The sequence below is a fragment of the Barbatula barbatula genome (assembly GCF_947034865.1).
Source record: "Barbatula barbatula genome assembly, chromosome: 21".
Taxonomy (NCBI): domain Eukaryota; kingdom Metazoa; phylum Chordata; class Actinopteri; order Cypriniformes; family Nemacheilidae; genus Barbatula; species Barbatula barbatula.
This window is the reverse complement of record NC_136784.1, coordinates 8908038-8924895: the sequence shown is the minus strand read 5'-3', so window position 1 is coordinate 8924895 and position 16858 is coordinate 8908038. Positions and strand designations below refer to the sequence as shown.

Below are 16858 nucleotides of genomic sequence, written 5' to 3'. Positions count from 1 at the left end.
AGTTGGACAAACTCACTATTTTTGGTTTGATGTGAAATACAGCAGGCCTGTACACTTCTTAAAGCACCTCTGTTGAATAAGTGTCTTCAGAGATTGCATGATTAGTGCATTGCTACAATATCAATATGTGGTCAATGACAGATATATATTTGACAGTGCATGATTGTATAGCTTCTGACAATTATAATGCATGTTTGTTTTTTTAAATATGAGAAAAACATTTGACATGCAATGCTACACATTATATTGCGTAGGAAAGATGGAATTAAAAGCCTGTATATCTCCATTTCATTGGAGAACGCATTACTTCTTATGTTAACTGTGATTACTGTTGTGGGGCATGTTTACTATTTACTGTATTACTATTCTATTTGTAACACCCTTTGTTTGACATCAGATGACCTTGAATGTGTTATTATTAATTATATTTGTGGATGCATATTAAAAGCAAGTGTCCTTCATAAAATAAAAAGCTAAGGAGAGAAAATATTGTGCTCTAGAATGAATACAATTGTTGTCTGGTTATACTTTTTCATACACAGGGCCTCAGGGGACCAAAAGGACCCAGAGGTGACAGGGTAAGTGAATAATTACATTTTTAATATTTTATGATTCTATTGATTCTATTAATTTTAAATGCCTTAGAGACTGTTACTGCAATTTTCACCAAACACCAACTTTGACAACATAAGTACCGGCCACAGCCTTTAATGAAATATAAATATAAAACCTCTCCTGAATATTGTTTTATCATCAGGTTCAACTTTTTTAATGTAGCTACAAAAACACAATAGATGTCCCTCACATTTGTAATGCATAGGTTAAATAAACCTTTCTATATGTTGATATAAATTGTTATAACTTTTTTATTTAATTATAACTTGATTAATTTTGTTTGTTTGTTCTCTTTAAGGGTCCTAAAGGACCAGATGGAAAACCCGGCAGACCTGGATTTCCTGGGCCATCCGGTCCTCCTGGCCCCCCTGGTCTTGGTGGAGTATGTTTCCATTTCATTCAAATTGATTTTTGATATCTTAAAATGTTCTAAGCCCTTTAATACACTGGGGTTGTGTGCAGACATTGTAGTTCTGAGGCTTGTGATCTATCCTTTACCCCATGACCCAGTCATGATTCACATTTGACCTTTAACCTTTGAACTTTGTCTCAAAATGGCTTCCGAAGGAGTGTAATGTGTTTATGCTGCCATTAATACAGGGCTTAAAATGTTTAATATATAACATTTTAAATGAAAAACATTTGAATGTTGTAAAACAGAAAATGGTTAATTTGATAAAAAAGTAAAGTAATTTGTTTTGGAATAATTTAAATCAAACATTTTCCTTTGCAGAACTTTGCTGCTCAGTATGATGGCGCTAAAGGAATCGAGGCCGGACCTGGACCTATGGTGAGTTTATTTGATCAAATATCAGGTAATGTTGAAAACATTAGTATTAAGTCTTTACTTATAATGTTAAATATTAATTTATTCTTTATTTAACAAAATAATTAATTTTAGTATTTTGTAAGTAAAAAGTATTTTTTATCTTTTATTTTAAATAAAGCTGTTTGTTAACAATAAATTAAACCATTGATGATGATATAGATGGAGATGTCCTCAGATTGTTACTATCACCTTGACAGGGTATTATAGGACCTAGAGGCCCTGCTGGACCTCCTGGTACCCCTGTGAGTATAATGTGTTGTTTATATATTTAATAGATTTTCAATAAAAATCTTCATGTAGTTCACATAATGTAAATGATTGGTTCAACAATCAAGCATGTCACCATCCATCAAACCACCACATCGCCTGTCTTTACCTCAAAAGTTGTTTTTCTATGTCTCTAGATTTATATATATAAAATGTTATTTTCTTCTCTTCTCAATCATGTATAGGGACCTCAAGGATTCCAAGGTCACGCTGGTGAGCCCGGAGAGCCAGGACAGGCTGTAAGTTTTCCTAGATTGCACTCCAGTGACATTTCTACCATTCGGTAATGTCCTTTGAACTGTAATACCAATTTCTTGATTTTCATGACAGGGACCCGTTGGTGCTCGTGGCCCTCCTGGACCTCATGGCAAAAATGGTGAAGATGTAAGTACACATACATGTATACCATACATGTACTCTGTCAATTTATACACGTTGAATCTTCCTACATCCTATTTTATCATTTTCTCAAGGGAAACAATGGCCGACCTGGAAAACCTGGTGATAGAGGAACCCCTGGACTTCAGGTAAGGCCTTTTTTAAAACCAAGAACCTTAAAATGAATTCCCATATGGTCCAAACCATGTGGTATAAAGTAAATACATGTGGATCTTCATTCTGATGTGTTTAACAGGGTGCCCGTGGTTTCCCCGGAACTCCTGGTCTTCCTGGCATGAAAGGACACAGAGTAAGTGATAGATCATAAAATCACTTCCTCCAGAAGATGAAGATAGAAATTAGGCTTCAGATGCGGTTTTCTAAATTCCAGTGAAAATAAATATGTTTAGCATGCAGTCCGTAATATATAAAGTGACAAAAGTTCTCTTTTTTTCTTTTCTGACAGGGTTACAATGGTCTTGATGGACGTAAAGGAGAGCCTGGTGCAGCTGGTACTAAGGTAATAAATACAATTTATCTAAGATAGGGATGTTTTAAAGGATTGACACTTTTGCTATAGATAGACCTGTCATTTTGAAAATGGATAACAATAATTTTGTTTAGTAGAGGTGTAGTGGCTTACAAACTCACCCAAATAAATTCTATTCACATTCATTTGAATGAAACTTTTCACAAAGCACTTTGTAATAAAGCAGCTTCACAGAAAATGCATGTTTTTACGCAAAAGACAGAATCAGAATATATTTTGTAGGATGCTATTTTTGAAGGGGCATTTAGTTTTTTAAAAGCACTGATACAAAACCTTAATATGACAAAAATAAAGTTCTCATTATAAGTTATCACATTGATTGGATTCCTTTTACCATAGAAACCCTCACTGTACCAAATATCTAGCACAGTTATATAGATTTATATAAACACAAAGGGTTGGTGTTGCTAAACTAAGAGAGCATTGCATATGTACAGGTGTTGTACTAAGGGAGCACACATACCGATAAAAAATGTCTTGAATGCCAAACAGATAAATGTAAATGTTAAAGGTTTGCATTTCTCTTCAATAGGGAGAAAATGGCGCTCCTGGATCAAATGGAACCCCTGGACAGAGAGTAAGTTAAACATATTAAAACTTCTTTTAATTATTTATACTTTATTATTGAAATTACATCCCAGGTTTATACTTCAATTTCATTACAGCTGGACTTACACGGATACAAGGCCTTAAATCTATGATAACATTTTGTAAAGATGTTCATCAGTAATAATGTGATTGTTTTCTTGTTGCGCAGGGTGGTCGTGGTCTTTCTGGTGAGAGAGGTCGTGCTGGCCCAGCTGGTCCAGCTGGTGCCCGCGGTGCTGATGGCAACACTGGTCCTGCTGGCCCTGCTGTGAGTGCACAGACTGCCCTTTGACCCCTCTGTCTCCTAAAATGTGGTTTAGGGCACGATCCCAATGTAACCTTGTTGAAGTAAGCTGTTTTCTTCACCCTTCAGGGTCCCTTGGGAGCAGCTGGTCCTCCCGGCTTTCCTGGTGCCCCTGGACCTAAGGTAAGCGTGACAGCTGCCAAAAAAGATTGTATTATATGTTTGTCTGGCCATTTTGATAAGACACCAATAGAAATACTAGAAGAAACTAATGCTGCCTATTTAAGTTATTGAAATCTTTCCTTAAGTTGACAGATTTTACTTAGAGAACATTGCCTTCTCTAATTTACCTTGTCTTTTTTATTTGACAGGGAGAGCTTGGACCTGCTGGTTCCTCTGGCCCATCTGGACCTCAGGGACAAAGAGGAGAGCCAGGTACAAATGGTGCTGTTGGCCCTGCTGGACCCCCTGTAAGTTCAGTTTTAATAGATTTTAGATCATTTGATTACATTATCATCAGACAAACTAATAATATGTCTCTCTTTGAATCTTTATAGGGTAATCCTGGTGCTAATGGAATCAATGGTGCTAAGGGAGCAGCTGTAAGTCTACAGCTTTTTATGCTGCTCTATTTGAGCTAAATATCTTCTCACGAGATTGATTTGCCAATATTCGGAAAACCGCACATACACTACTAACTGACATCTGTTTTATTTTTATTTATTATGTACTATACATAATGTTTTTAATATAATTTAAATGGGTAAGCTGCGAATAAGTATAAAAGCAGTGTTTTATCTTACGGGACATTCTTTTTTATTTCTTCAATTCATCTATACTTTTGAATATCTTTCACAGGGTGCACCAGGAATTTCTGGCACCCCTGGTTTCCAAGGCGCTAGAGGAGGACCTGGACCCCAGGGACCTTCTGGAGCCTCTGGCCCTAGAGGTCTTTCTGTAAGTACCATCTGATTAGTTCTGACCAGACGTACCACAATGTCCATGCTTATTATAACCACCACCACCGGACACCAAAACCTTGGTTGTCCTTTCAATGTTCGTAAATGAGACAAAAGGCAGAAAAACAAGAATTAGTATACATGCCAAATTTCAAATGAAAAATGCAGATGCGCTACTGTTACAACCTGTTCAGACTGCCAGTGCTACCCAGCGACATTTCAATGAAGAACTGTGACTTCCAGCGACAGGAAGTGGGCGTGTCTAGCAATGCGACAAAGTTGAGAATTGCTCAACTTTATACAAATGAAGAGCGACTTTCAGAAGTGACTATCCAAAGGAGTACAGCAGCGGAGCTCGCGTCATTCGTCTCTCGTCAGTTACTGCATTGTTTTTAAATGTTACAAGAGTAACCAAAGCTAGTGGATGCATTAATAGTGGCTTTAGGTGCTTGTGCACATTGCATAGGTTACAGGTACTCTACTCACCTTTTAAAGCAATATCTCTTATGGAAACTGCCACTTTTAATAAAGAAACAAAAAATACTCTCTATTTTATCCAAGCCTTTTGGTGTTGTAGGATACAGCGATGCCTGATTTTGAACATCATTGTTTGTATTTTGTTTTCAAATAGTTTACATAGTTTCTATGATGTCATGTCTTTCGAGGAAGAACATAGTGCAGTAATTTACTAATCACGTATTTTATATATTTAAAATATAATGTTAATAGAATATATATCAAATTTTATCAAAATAAATGGTGCAACAGACAAAACCTCAAGGTATTTATTTGACAAAGTAATTTGGCAATTTTGACCACAAGCTTATCGGCTAATGTATCATAATGCTCGTGGGTTAAGCTTCCTTAAATTCTTTAATTTCTGCAAAGTCTGAAATCACTTTTGACCAGGACTGTAGGTATGACAGCAATTCACAATGACATTTCTTTATTTGTTATTAGCATGTGTTGAGAATTTCTTTCTTTTTTAGTATTCACAAAGGAATGAATTTCCGATGAATGCAATTTACGTATTTTGAAATATTAAAATGATCTTACCTTCGCTCTGTTTGAATACTCAGGGTGACCCCGGCCCTGTTGGAGTAAAGGGAGATTCTGGTGTTAAGGGTGAGCCTGTGAGTATGCATTCTGTCAGTTATCGTCACATGTTTTGTAAAGCGATCTGTCTTTGCCGTGATTCTGCAAGCCTGGTCACTTTCTGTCCTGGCCGTTTGTTGTACAGGGTATGGCTGGTCCTTCTGGTCCTCCTGGTCCTGCTGGTGAAGAGGGCAAGAGAGGCCAAACTGGTGAGCAGGGATCTACTGGACCTGCCGGTCTGCGTGGAGCAAGAGTAAGTTAGATGTAGTCTTGATTGTGGGTATGCCATATTGAATGGACTTTAATATTTTGAGAAATTAAATTTACATTTCAGTTTAATATAAGGGTCAGAGGGAGGATAGAAAATGGTCGTAAAACTGCCTTAATTGTGTTTTGATACACTCATAATATAAAAGGGAGAAAAAGAAAACCATAATGCATGAAATTGAATTAAAAACACGTATTTAGACTAAATTCAGAACAATAAACCAGTGGATTACCATACGTAATAATTTCCATACGGAATAATTTCATAAGACTAATGTCATTGTTCATTTGTAAATGAAAATGAAAACCATAAAAAAGTTCATATAATTTCTTTATTTGTCTTTATCTACATATGTTCATGTTTCTCACAGGGAGCTGCTGGTACCCGTGGTCTTCCTGGCCCGTCTGGAAGATCAGGACCAATGGTAGGTGATATTAAATGACAAACAATACGAAACAATTCCTACTATTGAGAAATGTAACAGTAAATTAGTTCGAAACCGTTTCTTTGGACAAACACACACCAGAGCAGTACATTAGTCCTAGATAATATTACAGAAGCTGAATATATGGCCTGATCTTTTTTGAACACGCTATGCCCACACTAATCTATGAGTTATTTTCCAAAAGGGCATGCCTGGAGCCCGTGGTGCCACTGGTGCCAGCGGAGCTCGTGGACCTGGAGGAGAGGCTGGTCGTGCTGGGGAGCCTGGTCTTACTGGTGCTAGAGTGAGTATTTCTACTTTCTTTTAAAACACAGCCACATCATTTTCTTACAAATCTATTTGACATTAACATTTTTTAGACATAGTCATGTAACCATGATCTTACACTTTTTGCAGGGTCTCCCTGGAAGCCCTGGCAGTTCTGGACCCCCTGGAAAGGAAGGGCCTGTTGTAAGTTGAATTTATTTTGCATCATTACTTCCTTTGTGTAAATACATTCAGTGAAATATTGACTAAAATAATGCTGACAATAATCATGTCAAAAGCGTCATGTAACGTATATAAGGCATTACCCTTTTACTGTAAATTATAATTCTTCATATCCCATATTCTAGGGTACCTCTGGTCAAGATGGCCGCACTGGCCCCCCTGGCCCAACTGGGCCAAGAGGTCAGCCTGGTAACATTGGATTCCCTGGACCTAAGGGACCTGGTGTAAGTATTAGGCCTAACTTTTGCTGTTAATCATTGATTTGAAATTTAAATAGACATTAGCAAGGATTAAACAAATCACACCATGCAGCTTCGATAAATGGTAGAAAATCAATGTTTCTGCATTGTCACTTGGTTTGATTGCAGGGTGAGTCTGGGAAACCAGGTGAGAAAGGACCTTCTGGACCTGCTGGACTGAGAGTAAGTATTTTAGAGAGAGACATGAGCATTCATCAATATTTATTCTTAAGTGGTGATGTATTGATTGAGCGAATTTTTTTTTTGTTGTTCCTTCCGCTTGTAGGGTCTTCCTGGATCTGATGGTAACAACGGCCCTTCTGGTCCAGTTGGACTTGCTGTGAGTAGACCATCTGAAATAATTTTTTGTGATTTTTCTATTTTCTACACAAAATCATCCTGATAATGTAAATCACTTTCTGTGAAAATATATTCTTGATGTCCTTAATAAAGACTGAAAAAGGCCACGTCAAAGATGGAAATCAAAGTGAGAAGATGGTTGAAATCAAACGTTGATGCTTGTAGTCTTATATTGAGATCGAGACTTTTGCCTGGATTTCACAGACAGGGTCACCACACAAGTGATACGAATGACTGTTCAGTTTTTCGATGGTAACACGTTGTTTTTTTTTCATGTTTAGGGTGGCCCAGGTGAGAAAGGAGAACAGGGACCCTCTGGTGCTCCTGGTTTCCAGGTCAGTATCTTGACAGACTTACTTTTAAATGTTTTCTTAGCCTCAACACCCTTCTCTGAATGCTTAAAGCCTAAATATAAATCAATCTTTACTTTAAAGGATAATGTTGAACTTGCCTTAGGTTTTGTTTTGTCTTTATTAGACTAAATAAATATAGTCTAATAAAGAGCTGGCAGAATGAGGTGAGATTGCATTGTGCATTGAAGTTTCTCAACTATTTGTGTCTCTTGTTCAACCTTACAGGGTATTCCTGGCCCCGCTGGAATTCTTGGTGAGGCTGGCAAGCCCGGAGAAAGAGTGAGTTTTTCTCACAGCAACCAACTTGATCTAAATACCAAATGCACATTAAAGCTAATGATGATGAAGTGCCCACAGTCCAGAAACCTGAAATAAAATAAACATAAATGTATTTATATCTGCATAAAGGTTTTTTTTATGTTTTCCTGGATCAGATGCAATTTTTTGTGCTACATAAAAGGAATGGCCTTATGATGTAGCCATTTAATATCATGCAAATGTTTAACAGGGTATCCCTGGAGATCAAGGTGCATCCGGACCTGCTGGTGTGAAGGTAACTTACCTCTCTTGTGTTGTATTTGTTTACACTTAATCCTACTGTAGGTTCAGGAAAATGAATGATCATCATTGACTGATCTCCCTTTCTTGTGACACTGTGTAGGGAGAGCGTGGTACCCCTGGACTCGCTGGAATTGCTGGTCCTCAGGGATCCATCGGTAACCGTGGCCCAGCTGGTACTCCTGGCCCTGATGGAAACAAGGTGAGTGTACCGGTAGAAAAAACACTTAACATTGTTAAGTCAATAAATGTAATTGTGTAAGTATGACTGACAGAATACTTTGATCTTTCTTTTCAGGGAGAGCCTGGTGCTATTGGAACTGCTGGTTCCCCTGGACACCAGGGAGCAGCTGGCATGCCTGGTGAGCGTGGTGCTGGCGGCACTCCTGGACCTAAGGGTGAGAAGGTAAGTTTTTAAATCACTTCACTGCACAAAATCTGCTCTATAAGTGTTTTGTGACTAAAAGAGCGTTTGTTTGAAACCCAGGGTGAGGGTGGATATAGAGGACTGGAGGGCAATATGGGAAGAGATGGTGCCCGTGTAAGTACTGCCATGGACCTTTAATGTACCTGCCTCAGCGTACACTTAATATGTATTATGTAATTATGACTAATGGTACTTCTTCCTTCATTTACAGGGTGCTCCTGGGCCCAGTGGACCCCCTGGACCCGCTGGTGCTAATGGTGACAAGGTAAAGAACATTTTCTCAGATGTTTTGTCAGATTAATGCTGCTATGAATAGTTGTTTTCACCACAATCGTACATGTTTACAATGGTGCATTTATTTGTTTGGAGAGAAAAACCCTTCTGTCACAAATAGTCCAGACAGAGACATTTTTTCTGCCTCACTGCTGCCCTCTTCTGAAAAATATTTAAAAAAAAAACATTTAAATTACTAGGAGAATTTTTAATAATTTATTAATATGATATATCAAATGTAAATGTAGAAATAAATAAGTACATTTTTATATAAAATGTATGTTGATGTAAAATGTAAATATTAAGTTAATATTATATTAGGTTAACATCGTAATTCACTCTTGCTAATTTCTCAAATCGGATATGATACCAATAAGCAAAAATTTCATTCAGTTTAAATTTTTTATGTGTAAATGGTTTGCATAACCATGTAATGCTTTATCAATATAATCATCATTAACATAATCACATACACTTCTTTCAACATTACTAAATAGTTATGTTGTAGAGTGTACAGTTTTCTTTTTAGTACCATCTTTGGGTTCCTAACAAAGTTTGGACCTCTGTGTTCTCTTCCAGGGTGAGACTGGCTCCTTCGGTCCTCCTGGACCTCCTGGTGCTCGTGGTACTCCTGTGCGTCATAGTCTCATATCACACATTCTTACAATGATAATTCAGATAATACACACTTAACCTTTCCTATACTTGGCTTGAGAATCAGTTATTCATGTTTATTAATATCTTTATATAGGGAGAGCGTGGTGAGTCTGGCCCTGCTGGACCTTCCGGTTTTGCTGGACCCCCTGTAAGTCCACCTGTACACCGAATGATACTGTAGAACATTTCATAAGTCATTCTTAAACCTCTAAATGCACAAGCACTGATGCTGACAGGGATGCGATGTATCTTGTAGGGTGCTGATGGCCAGACCGGACAAAGAGGTGAAAAAGGCCCTGCTGGTGGAAAGGGTGACACTGGACCTCCTGGCCTTTCTGGTCCTGCCGGCAATTCTGGACCTCCCGTAAGTAGACAAAACATCAACAGAAGCTAACGTATAAAAAATAAATCTAGTTATTCTTGAATATAAAGCACCATTACATTTAACATCTATTCACTGTAAAAAAAAATTACTGCTAATTTAAAAGATAAAACTTAAACTTAGGTTTAAACTCTTTAAAATATAGTCTTTTAAAATACATATACATATTTTACCATTTGTATTATATTTAAGGTGTATTTATCTTGTCTTGCTTATATGCTTATTTAGGGCCCTACTGGCATTGCTGGCTCAGCTGGTGCCCGTGGTGACACTGGTCCCTCTGTAAGTATCCTTTTTTAGATTATTAGTTGTTGTTATCATTTGTTTTTGGACTTCTACATAACACATACATCTCTGCCTCTGTTGTAGGGTCTGACTGGTTTCCCTGGTGCTGCTGGCAGAGTTGGACCACCTGGCCCTGCTGTAAGTGTTATACTCCTAAATGAACTAATTCAGATGTAAAAGCAGTTATTCTAATTATTATATTTTATTTAAGGATATGTTCGCTTCATGGTGTAATCTAGCATTCTTTGCACATTTTAGGGTATTGTTGGACCACCTGGTCTCACTGGTCCTTCTGGAAAAGATGGCACCCGTGGACCCCGTGGTGAGGTTGGACCTGCCGGTCCCCCTGGAGAGAACGGAATGGTTGGACCTCCTGGCCTTTCTGGTGAGAAGGGACCCTCTGGAGAGACCGGTGTAGCTGTAAGTACACAATGAAAATTGAAAAAGATTTCCAAATATAGATGTTTTCTTACAATAAACCTTTTTTGCCTAAAATTAGGGAGCACCTGGAACTGCTGGGCCTCAGGGTCAGCTTGGAACTCTAGGATTCAATGGACTTCCTGGTTCCAGAGGTGACCGTGGTCTTCCAGGTTCCCCCGGTGGTGTTGTAAGTCCTAAATCTGAACCATAAGCTTGTTAGTTAAACCAGCTCAGACAGTCCAACTTGTTACATAAAAAAAAAATTTGTTTTCAAGGGTGAGCCTGGTAGACTTGGCCCTGCTGGTGCCCCTGGTGCACGTGGTCCCTCTGGCAACATTGGCATGCCCGGTATGACTGGACCTCAGGGTGAAGCTGGACGTGAGGTAAGTAACTGGCTGTCTTTCAATAAAAAACGTTTGGTGGGTACGTTTTAATACATTATTTTGATATGCCTCTGTGCTGTTTTGTAGGGAAGCCCTGGTAATGATGGACCTCCTGGCCGTCCTGGTTCTGCTGGTCTGAAGGTATACAGCTGATCTTTGATATTTCACTGTGTATTCTTCAAATTAATCCAGGAACGGCGTTGTCTTAAGTGTTTAGTATTTAATAAATCACAAAATATTTTTTTTCTTTTCCAAGCACATTTTGATCTATAAGAAAATTGTATTAACTTGGACTATTTCATCTGCCAGGGTGACCGTGGTGAGCCTGGTTCCCCTGGACCTTCTGGACTTTCTGGTAACCCTGGACCCCTTGGACCATCAGGCGCTGTTGGCAGACCCGGAAACCGTGGTGAATCTGTATGTCGCTGAACTAAGCTGCATCATCTTTAATGTTATCGCTGCATTTTCTGACCAATTTCAGCCATTTACATTGACATCTGACCTCACATATACTACATTTGCATAAAGATCACAGGCATTTCCATACATGTTTGCTATTCTGTTTCTCCTTTACATCCCCCTTAGGGACCCTCTGGTTCTTCTGGACCTGTTGGACCTGCTGGAGCAAGAGGTGCACCTGTAAGTACGCTACACTGTCACGAAAGGTCCTGGTCAGTGACATCTCTCAATGCATCTTCCATTTAAATGTGTCTTCTCTCTTTTTTCAACAGGGACCTGCTGGCCCTCGTGGTGAGAAGGGTGTTGGAGGAGAAAAAGGAGAAAGGGGCATGAAGGGACTTCGTGGGCATCCTGGTCTGCAGGGAATGCCCGGACCCAACGTAAGGGGGCAATGGTTTTTTTTGCATATGCAAAATGTTGAAATGCATGGAAAAGCTCTGTCCTTTTTCTGCAGTGTGAAATATTTGGACTGTACTAGACCTCATACATAAATGTGAAAAAATCTTACAGGGTCCTTCTGGTGACTCTGGCCCTTCTGGTATTGCTGGTCCTGCTGGTCCAAGAGTGAGTAGCTTTCACATTTTTTTATTTATATAGCTTGATCATAAAAATATGAAGATGTATAATGGCTTTCTGTACTTTGTCTAAAGGGCCCAGCTGGTCCCAACGGCCCCGCTGGTAAAGATGGTTCAAATGGCATGCCTGGTCCTATTGGGCCCTCTGGACACCGTGGTCCTTCCGGACATGTTGGACCTGTTGTATGTTAATATATGCACACCCTAACTTATGAACAAAATGTTGAAAAACACAAATTCTTTAATTATAGCAATCTATTCAGTTTGTGGTGTGCTTGAACACAGGGTCCTCCTGGAACTCCTGGCCTTCCCGGACCCGCTGGCCCATCTGGTGGTGGATATGACACCTCCGGTGGCTATGATGAATACAGAGCTGACCAGGCCTCTCTCAGGGCCAAGGACTATGAGGTGGATGCCACCATCAAGTCTTTGAACACTCAGATTGACAATCTACTCTCTCCTGAGGGATCCAAGAAGAACCCTGCCCGTACCTGCCGTGACATCAGACTCAGCCACCCAGATTGGAGCAGCGGTAAGTGACCGCAGCTCTCAGAGGCCTTAAGTGCTTTCTTCTCACATCACTCCTTTAATCTTACTTGATTGTGTCCTATTTATCTGTAGGCTTCTACTGGATCGACCCCAACCAGGGCTGCACCGTGGATGCAATCAAGGTCCACTGCGACTTCACCACTGGCCACACCTGCATCTACCCCCACCCCGAGAGCATCCCACGCAAGAATTGGTACAGAAGCTCCCAGGAGAAGAAACACGTTTGGTTTGGCGAGACCATCAATGGTGGTACTGAGGTAAGTGACAGTATTCCACAGCAGCTGGACAACCAACAGAACAATTTATTGTGCAGATTTTTCAATATGTATTCTAGTTCTCTTTCTAAAAGTTGTCTTCTTCTTTTTTAGTTTGGCTACAATGACGAGACCCTAAGCCCACAGTCCATGGCTACTCAGCTGGCTTTCATGCGTCTGCTGGCCAACCAGGCAGTCCAGAACATTACCTACCACTGCAAGAACAGCATTGCCTACATGGATGCTGAGAATGGAAACCTGAAGAAGGCTGTGTTGCTGCAGGGCTCCAACGATGTCGAGCTCAGGGCAGAGGGCAACAGCCGATTTACTTTCAGCGTCCTGGAGGATGGATGCAGTGTAAGTTCTCTTTTTAAAGTATGAATACACTGGGCGTGCGGCGAGGATGTGGTATAAATGCTCAAAACTGTGTCACTTAATTAAGAACTGTTTCGCAGTCAAAGAGGATGTCAAGACAGGTCAAAGTTTATTTATAAAGCATTTTTTATAAATAAACACAACGTGTTTAACAAAGTGATGTACATGCTTAAGAGAGTATAATTATCAATGATAAAACCAGTCAATAGAAAAACAATAATTCAATACATGGTGTAAAAATAAGTTTTAAGACTAGATTTAAAGACAGCAAGTGTCTGGGTCTGCCTAATGTAGAGGGGCAAGCGATACCAGAGCTTCGTAGCCGCCCTGTCACCCCTACTCTTTAGCTTAGCCCGTTGGGTGAATGGTCAGCAGACCTAAGAGCTCTTAAGTGGAGCATACAGCTCAATCAAATGATACAAATATTTAGGGGCTAAACCATTGAAGATTTAAAAACAAAAAGAATCTTAAGTTTAATTCTAAAATTGACCGGTATCCAGTAAAGAGAGGCGAGGACAGGGGTAATGTGTTCCCGCTTTCGTGTACCAGTCAACAGGCTCAATTGGAAAAAAAAAAATTTAACTACTGAGTTAATCTGTTTGTCAAGTTTATTATCACAATCCAATAACACCTACATTTTTAACATAGGGCTTCACAAGTGGTTTATATTCTCCAAGGTCCAAGACTAAAGACTCGCAGCTACCGTAAACAGCATAACCTCCGGGTTGTTTTTGTTTAAGTTAATTGCCTCAATGTAATGCAGTAGTGGCGCTAAAGTGCCAATATCTTTCCGTTTCAAAGGCAGATACATTTGCATGTCATCCGCATAACAGTCAAACGAAATACCAAATTTCCTAAAAATAGGTGTGAACACATACAGGGAGAACAGAATATGCCCAAAAATAGAGCCCTGGGGGACCCCACACATGAGAGCGGCAGTTGAGGAGACAAACTCTCCGATCCAAACTGAGAACGATCTATCAGGCTAATAGGATCTAAACCATCCCAACGCAGTACCCTCAATACCAATGTGTTGTTCTACGCGTGTAATCAAAATCTTATGGTCTACAGTATCAAATTAATTTTATTCAATTAAAATTGCATAATCCCCTGAATCAGTAGCATTGTTAGTCATTGTTAACCTTTAGCAATGCAGTTTCTGTACTATGAGAAGATTTAAATTCCTGAATACTGAAACATGTTGTGAATACCATGTAGATCTAAAATGTATTGCAGTTGTCCAACCATAACCTTCTCCAATAGTTTGGAAAGAAATGGAAGTTTGAAATTGGCAAGAACTGTTGCATCCAGATTTGTTTTCTCTTGTATCACTAGTTCCATCACTGCATGTTTAAAATACTTTGGTTCCATTCCAGATGCCAGGCTGCTATTAATAATTGCGATAATTTTTGGCCCAATGTTTGCAAAAGATTATTTCAAAATACAAGGAGGAACAATATCCAAGCCACCTGAGGATAATCAAATTTTAGCCATAATCTCTCTCAACGAGGTCAGAGACACAAGCTCAAACTGGTAAAAAACAGCCGGGCACTCAGGGAAATGGATAATAACACAGATGGAATATGGTAATATTAGCTCTAACAGCCGCAATATTTTCAATTAAAGAGTTTGTTGTAGGGTGTCTTATTTGCCATTTTCAGTAAAATGGATAATGGGTGGGCTTCTTAACGTCTGGGTGGTGGTAATAATTCACATCACCCAATGGCTTAATTTGGTAAATTGAGAGAAAATCTTTCTTAGGGTTCAGAAAAGGTCTTGCTCACAAAAACGTAATGCAAAAATGTCATTACTATACCATGTTGGGCAAGATTAAAATACTTCCTTTATTTTACCATGTATGGATGAAGTCTGGGTTTTGAATGGAAGATATTGATAAAATTGTTGTAAACCAAAATATAGCAGTAAGCACACTTAGTAAGCATACTGCTAGTTGGATTTCAGGCAAACACGGATATTGGGATAGAGAGGAACATACCATTGCTACTGGTGTGACAAAACTGAAAAAATTATATACTGCATTGGTATAATATATTGGCATAATGCTTGGTTATCAATAGAGAAGCACAAGGGGCAGGGACACAATTTTACACCACATAATGTTTATACAGTAGCATACGTGTGATATAAAAGCCCTTTACTTAACCTGTTTTGCTTTTTGTTGCATCCCTGCAGAGACAAACTGGCCAGTGGAGCAAGACAGTCATTGAATACAGAACAAATAAACCATCTCGTCTTCCCATCCTCGACATTGCACCTTTGGACATTGGTGGCGCGGATCAAGAGTTTGGTTTGGACATTGGCCCAGTCTGTTTCAAATAAATAGACTCATGATAAATTAAACGAGAGAAAGAAAGAAAAAATCTCTGCCCTTCTTTCTGTGTTTTTTTATACTGAATGCTGATTTTTCTGCGAATCCACTTGCTTAAGCTGGGCTCTATCGGAGAGGACCAATGGACTAAACGCAGCATTGCACAATGCAAATTAATACAGCAGCCCAAAGAGACTCGGGAAAACGCCATGTTATGGGACATGTCATCATTTTGTAAAAATAAAAGAAGTGTAATAAAAACAATGAAAGTACACATCACTTTGTGGTCTTTGTATATCTTCCAAAGAGGAAGTTTAAAACCACAATCTCCGTAAGGTTTAAACTACCTCATGTGTAAACGAAAATAATAACCAACATCGTAAATGTCACTAGTTGGTACTGAGGCTTCAAGTTCTGTCCTGTTGTAAAGGTGCTCCGATACTTGCCGGAGTGATTTTATATGGTGCTAAACATGCAGCTGTGGAGACAACCACTTTACTGTATTACTTTGTATTGTCTCTGAGGAAAATTGCACAGGTCCCCCTGATAACCCCATTTTTAAGCAGGTGGAGTATTCCTGAACCTGATGTTTGTCTGGTTTTCACCTTTTGTTTTGTTTGTTTTCTCTGAGTTTTGTTTGGTTTTTCGTTTGGTTTTGTTCAGACAACACAATCTTTTACGTCCCCAGTGTTAATACTGACAGCAAAGTTCATCCATTTTAAAGGGTTGCAGAGGCCTCTTTCAAAACAAACCACAAAGTTTATTGTACCTATTTTGTATATGTGAGATGTTTAAATAAATTGTGAAAAGTTCTGAAAATAAAGCATGTCCAATGTTCCAAAACACATTATTTCATGAGTTAAGTGCTTTAATGTTGGGAGCAAGATAGCTTATTGGACATTTTTTGTTTTCACTGGAGGATGATGGTTAATTTCGAAAAACGGAGACAGTTTGTAAATTGGGATTTATTCAAGAAATGGTTGTTTGTCTTGCGAAAAAGAGCTTACTTGCCTGTTCTCAGTTATGACATGCTTTTCAGATGCTAAAATCGTTCTCTCTTTTGCCTCCAATAAAAAGCAGTCACTGCAACTTGAGATGTTTGTATTTATAGAGGTCAAATTTACTAGAGCAAAATATGGCAAATTTGACACAAGTGTTTCTATCGAAGGCAAAAAATATAAGTATTTTTAGACTTCTGTGTTCTTTGCATTGAATGAAGTAGATGAGAACTATAAACAAAGAAAATAATAAAT

At 38.9% G+C, this 16858-nt stretch overlaps 1 protein-coding gene across 1 annotated transcript; it reads left to right on the top strand.

The window, feature by feature from the left end:
* The first annotated feature begins 548 nt into the window (after positions 1 to 548).
* col1a2 (collagen, type I, alpha 2) lies at positions 549 to 16694 on the top strand. The gene is made up of 48 exons (XM_079485135.1): positions 549 to 578; positions 914 to 997; positions 1349 to 1405; positions 1642 to 1686; positions 1897 to 1950; positions 2042 to 2095; positions 2185 to 2238; positions 2346 to 2399; positions 2556 to 2609; positions 3172 to 3216; positions 3397 to 3495; positions 3601 to 3654; positions 3843 to 3941; positions 4029 to 4073; positions 4330 to 4428; positions 5510 to 5563; positions 5671 to 5778; positions 6164 to 6217; positions 6423 to 6521; positions 6635 to 6688; positions 6853 to 6951; positions 7096 to 7149; positions 7253 to 7306; positions 7608 to 7661; positions 7905 to 7958; positions 8188 to 8232; positions 8341 to 8439; positions 8536 to 8643; positions 8725 to 8778; positions 8876 to 8929; positions 9517 to 9570; positions 9689 to 9742; positions 9851 to 9958; positions 10205 to 10258; positions 10346 to 10399; positions 10520 to 10681; positions 10761 to 10868; positions 10957 to 11064; positions 11152 to 11205; positions 11374 to 11481; positions 11650 to 11703; positions 11796 to 11903; positions 12034 to 12087; positions 12174 to 12281; positions 12384 to 12630; positions 12720 to 12904; positions 13016 to 13258; positions 15470 to 16694. The coding sequence occupies exons 3-48, from the start codon at positions 1403 to 1405 to the stop codon at positions 15614 to 15616; spliced, it is 3813 nt and encodes a 1270-aa protein (XP_079341261.1). The 5' UTR covers positions 549 to 578; positions 914 to 997; positions 1349 to 1402; the 3' UTR covers positions 15617 to 16694.
* The last annotated feature ends 164 nt before the right edge of the window (positions 16695 to 16858 follow it).

What these genes read in the sequence shown, in the direction of transcription:
- col1a2 (XM_079485135.1), top strand. An exon ending in TGGGAAGAGATGGTGCCCGT is followed by an intron (nt 8,779 to 8,875) that starts GTAAGTACTGCC and finishes CTTCATTTACAG; the next exon opens with GGTGCTCCTGGGCCCAGTGG. An exon ending in CTGGTGCTAATGGTGACAAG is followed by an intron (nt 8,930 to 9,516) that starts GTAAAGAACATT and finishes GTTCTCTTCCAG; the next exon opens with GGTGAGACTGGCTCCTTCGG.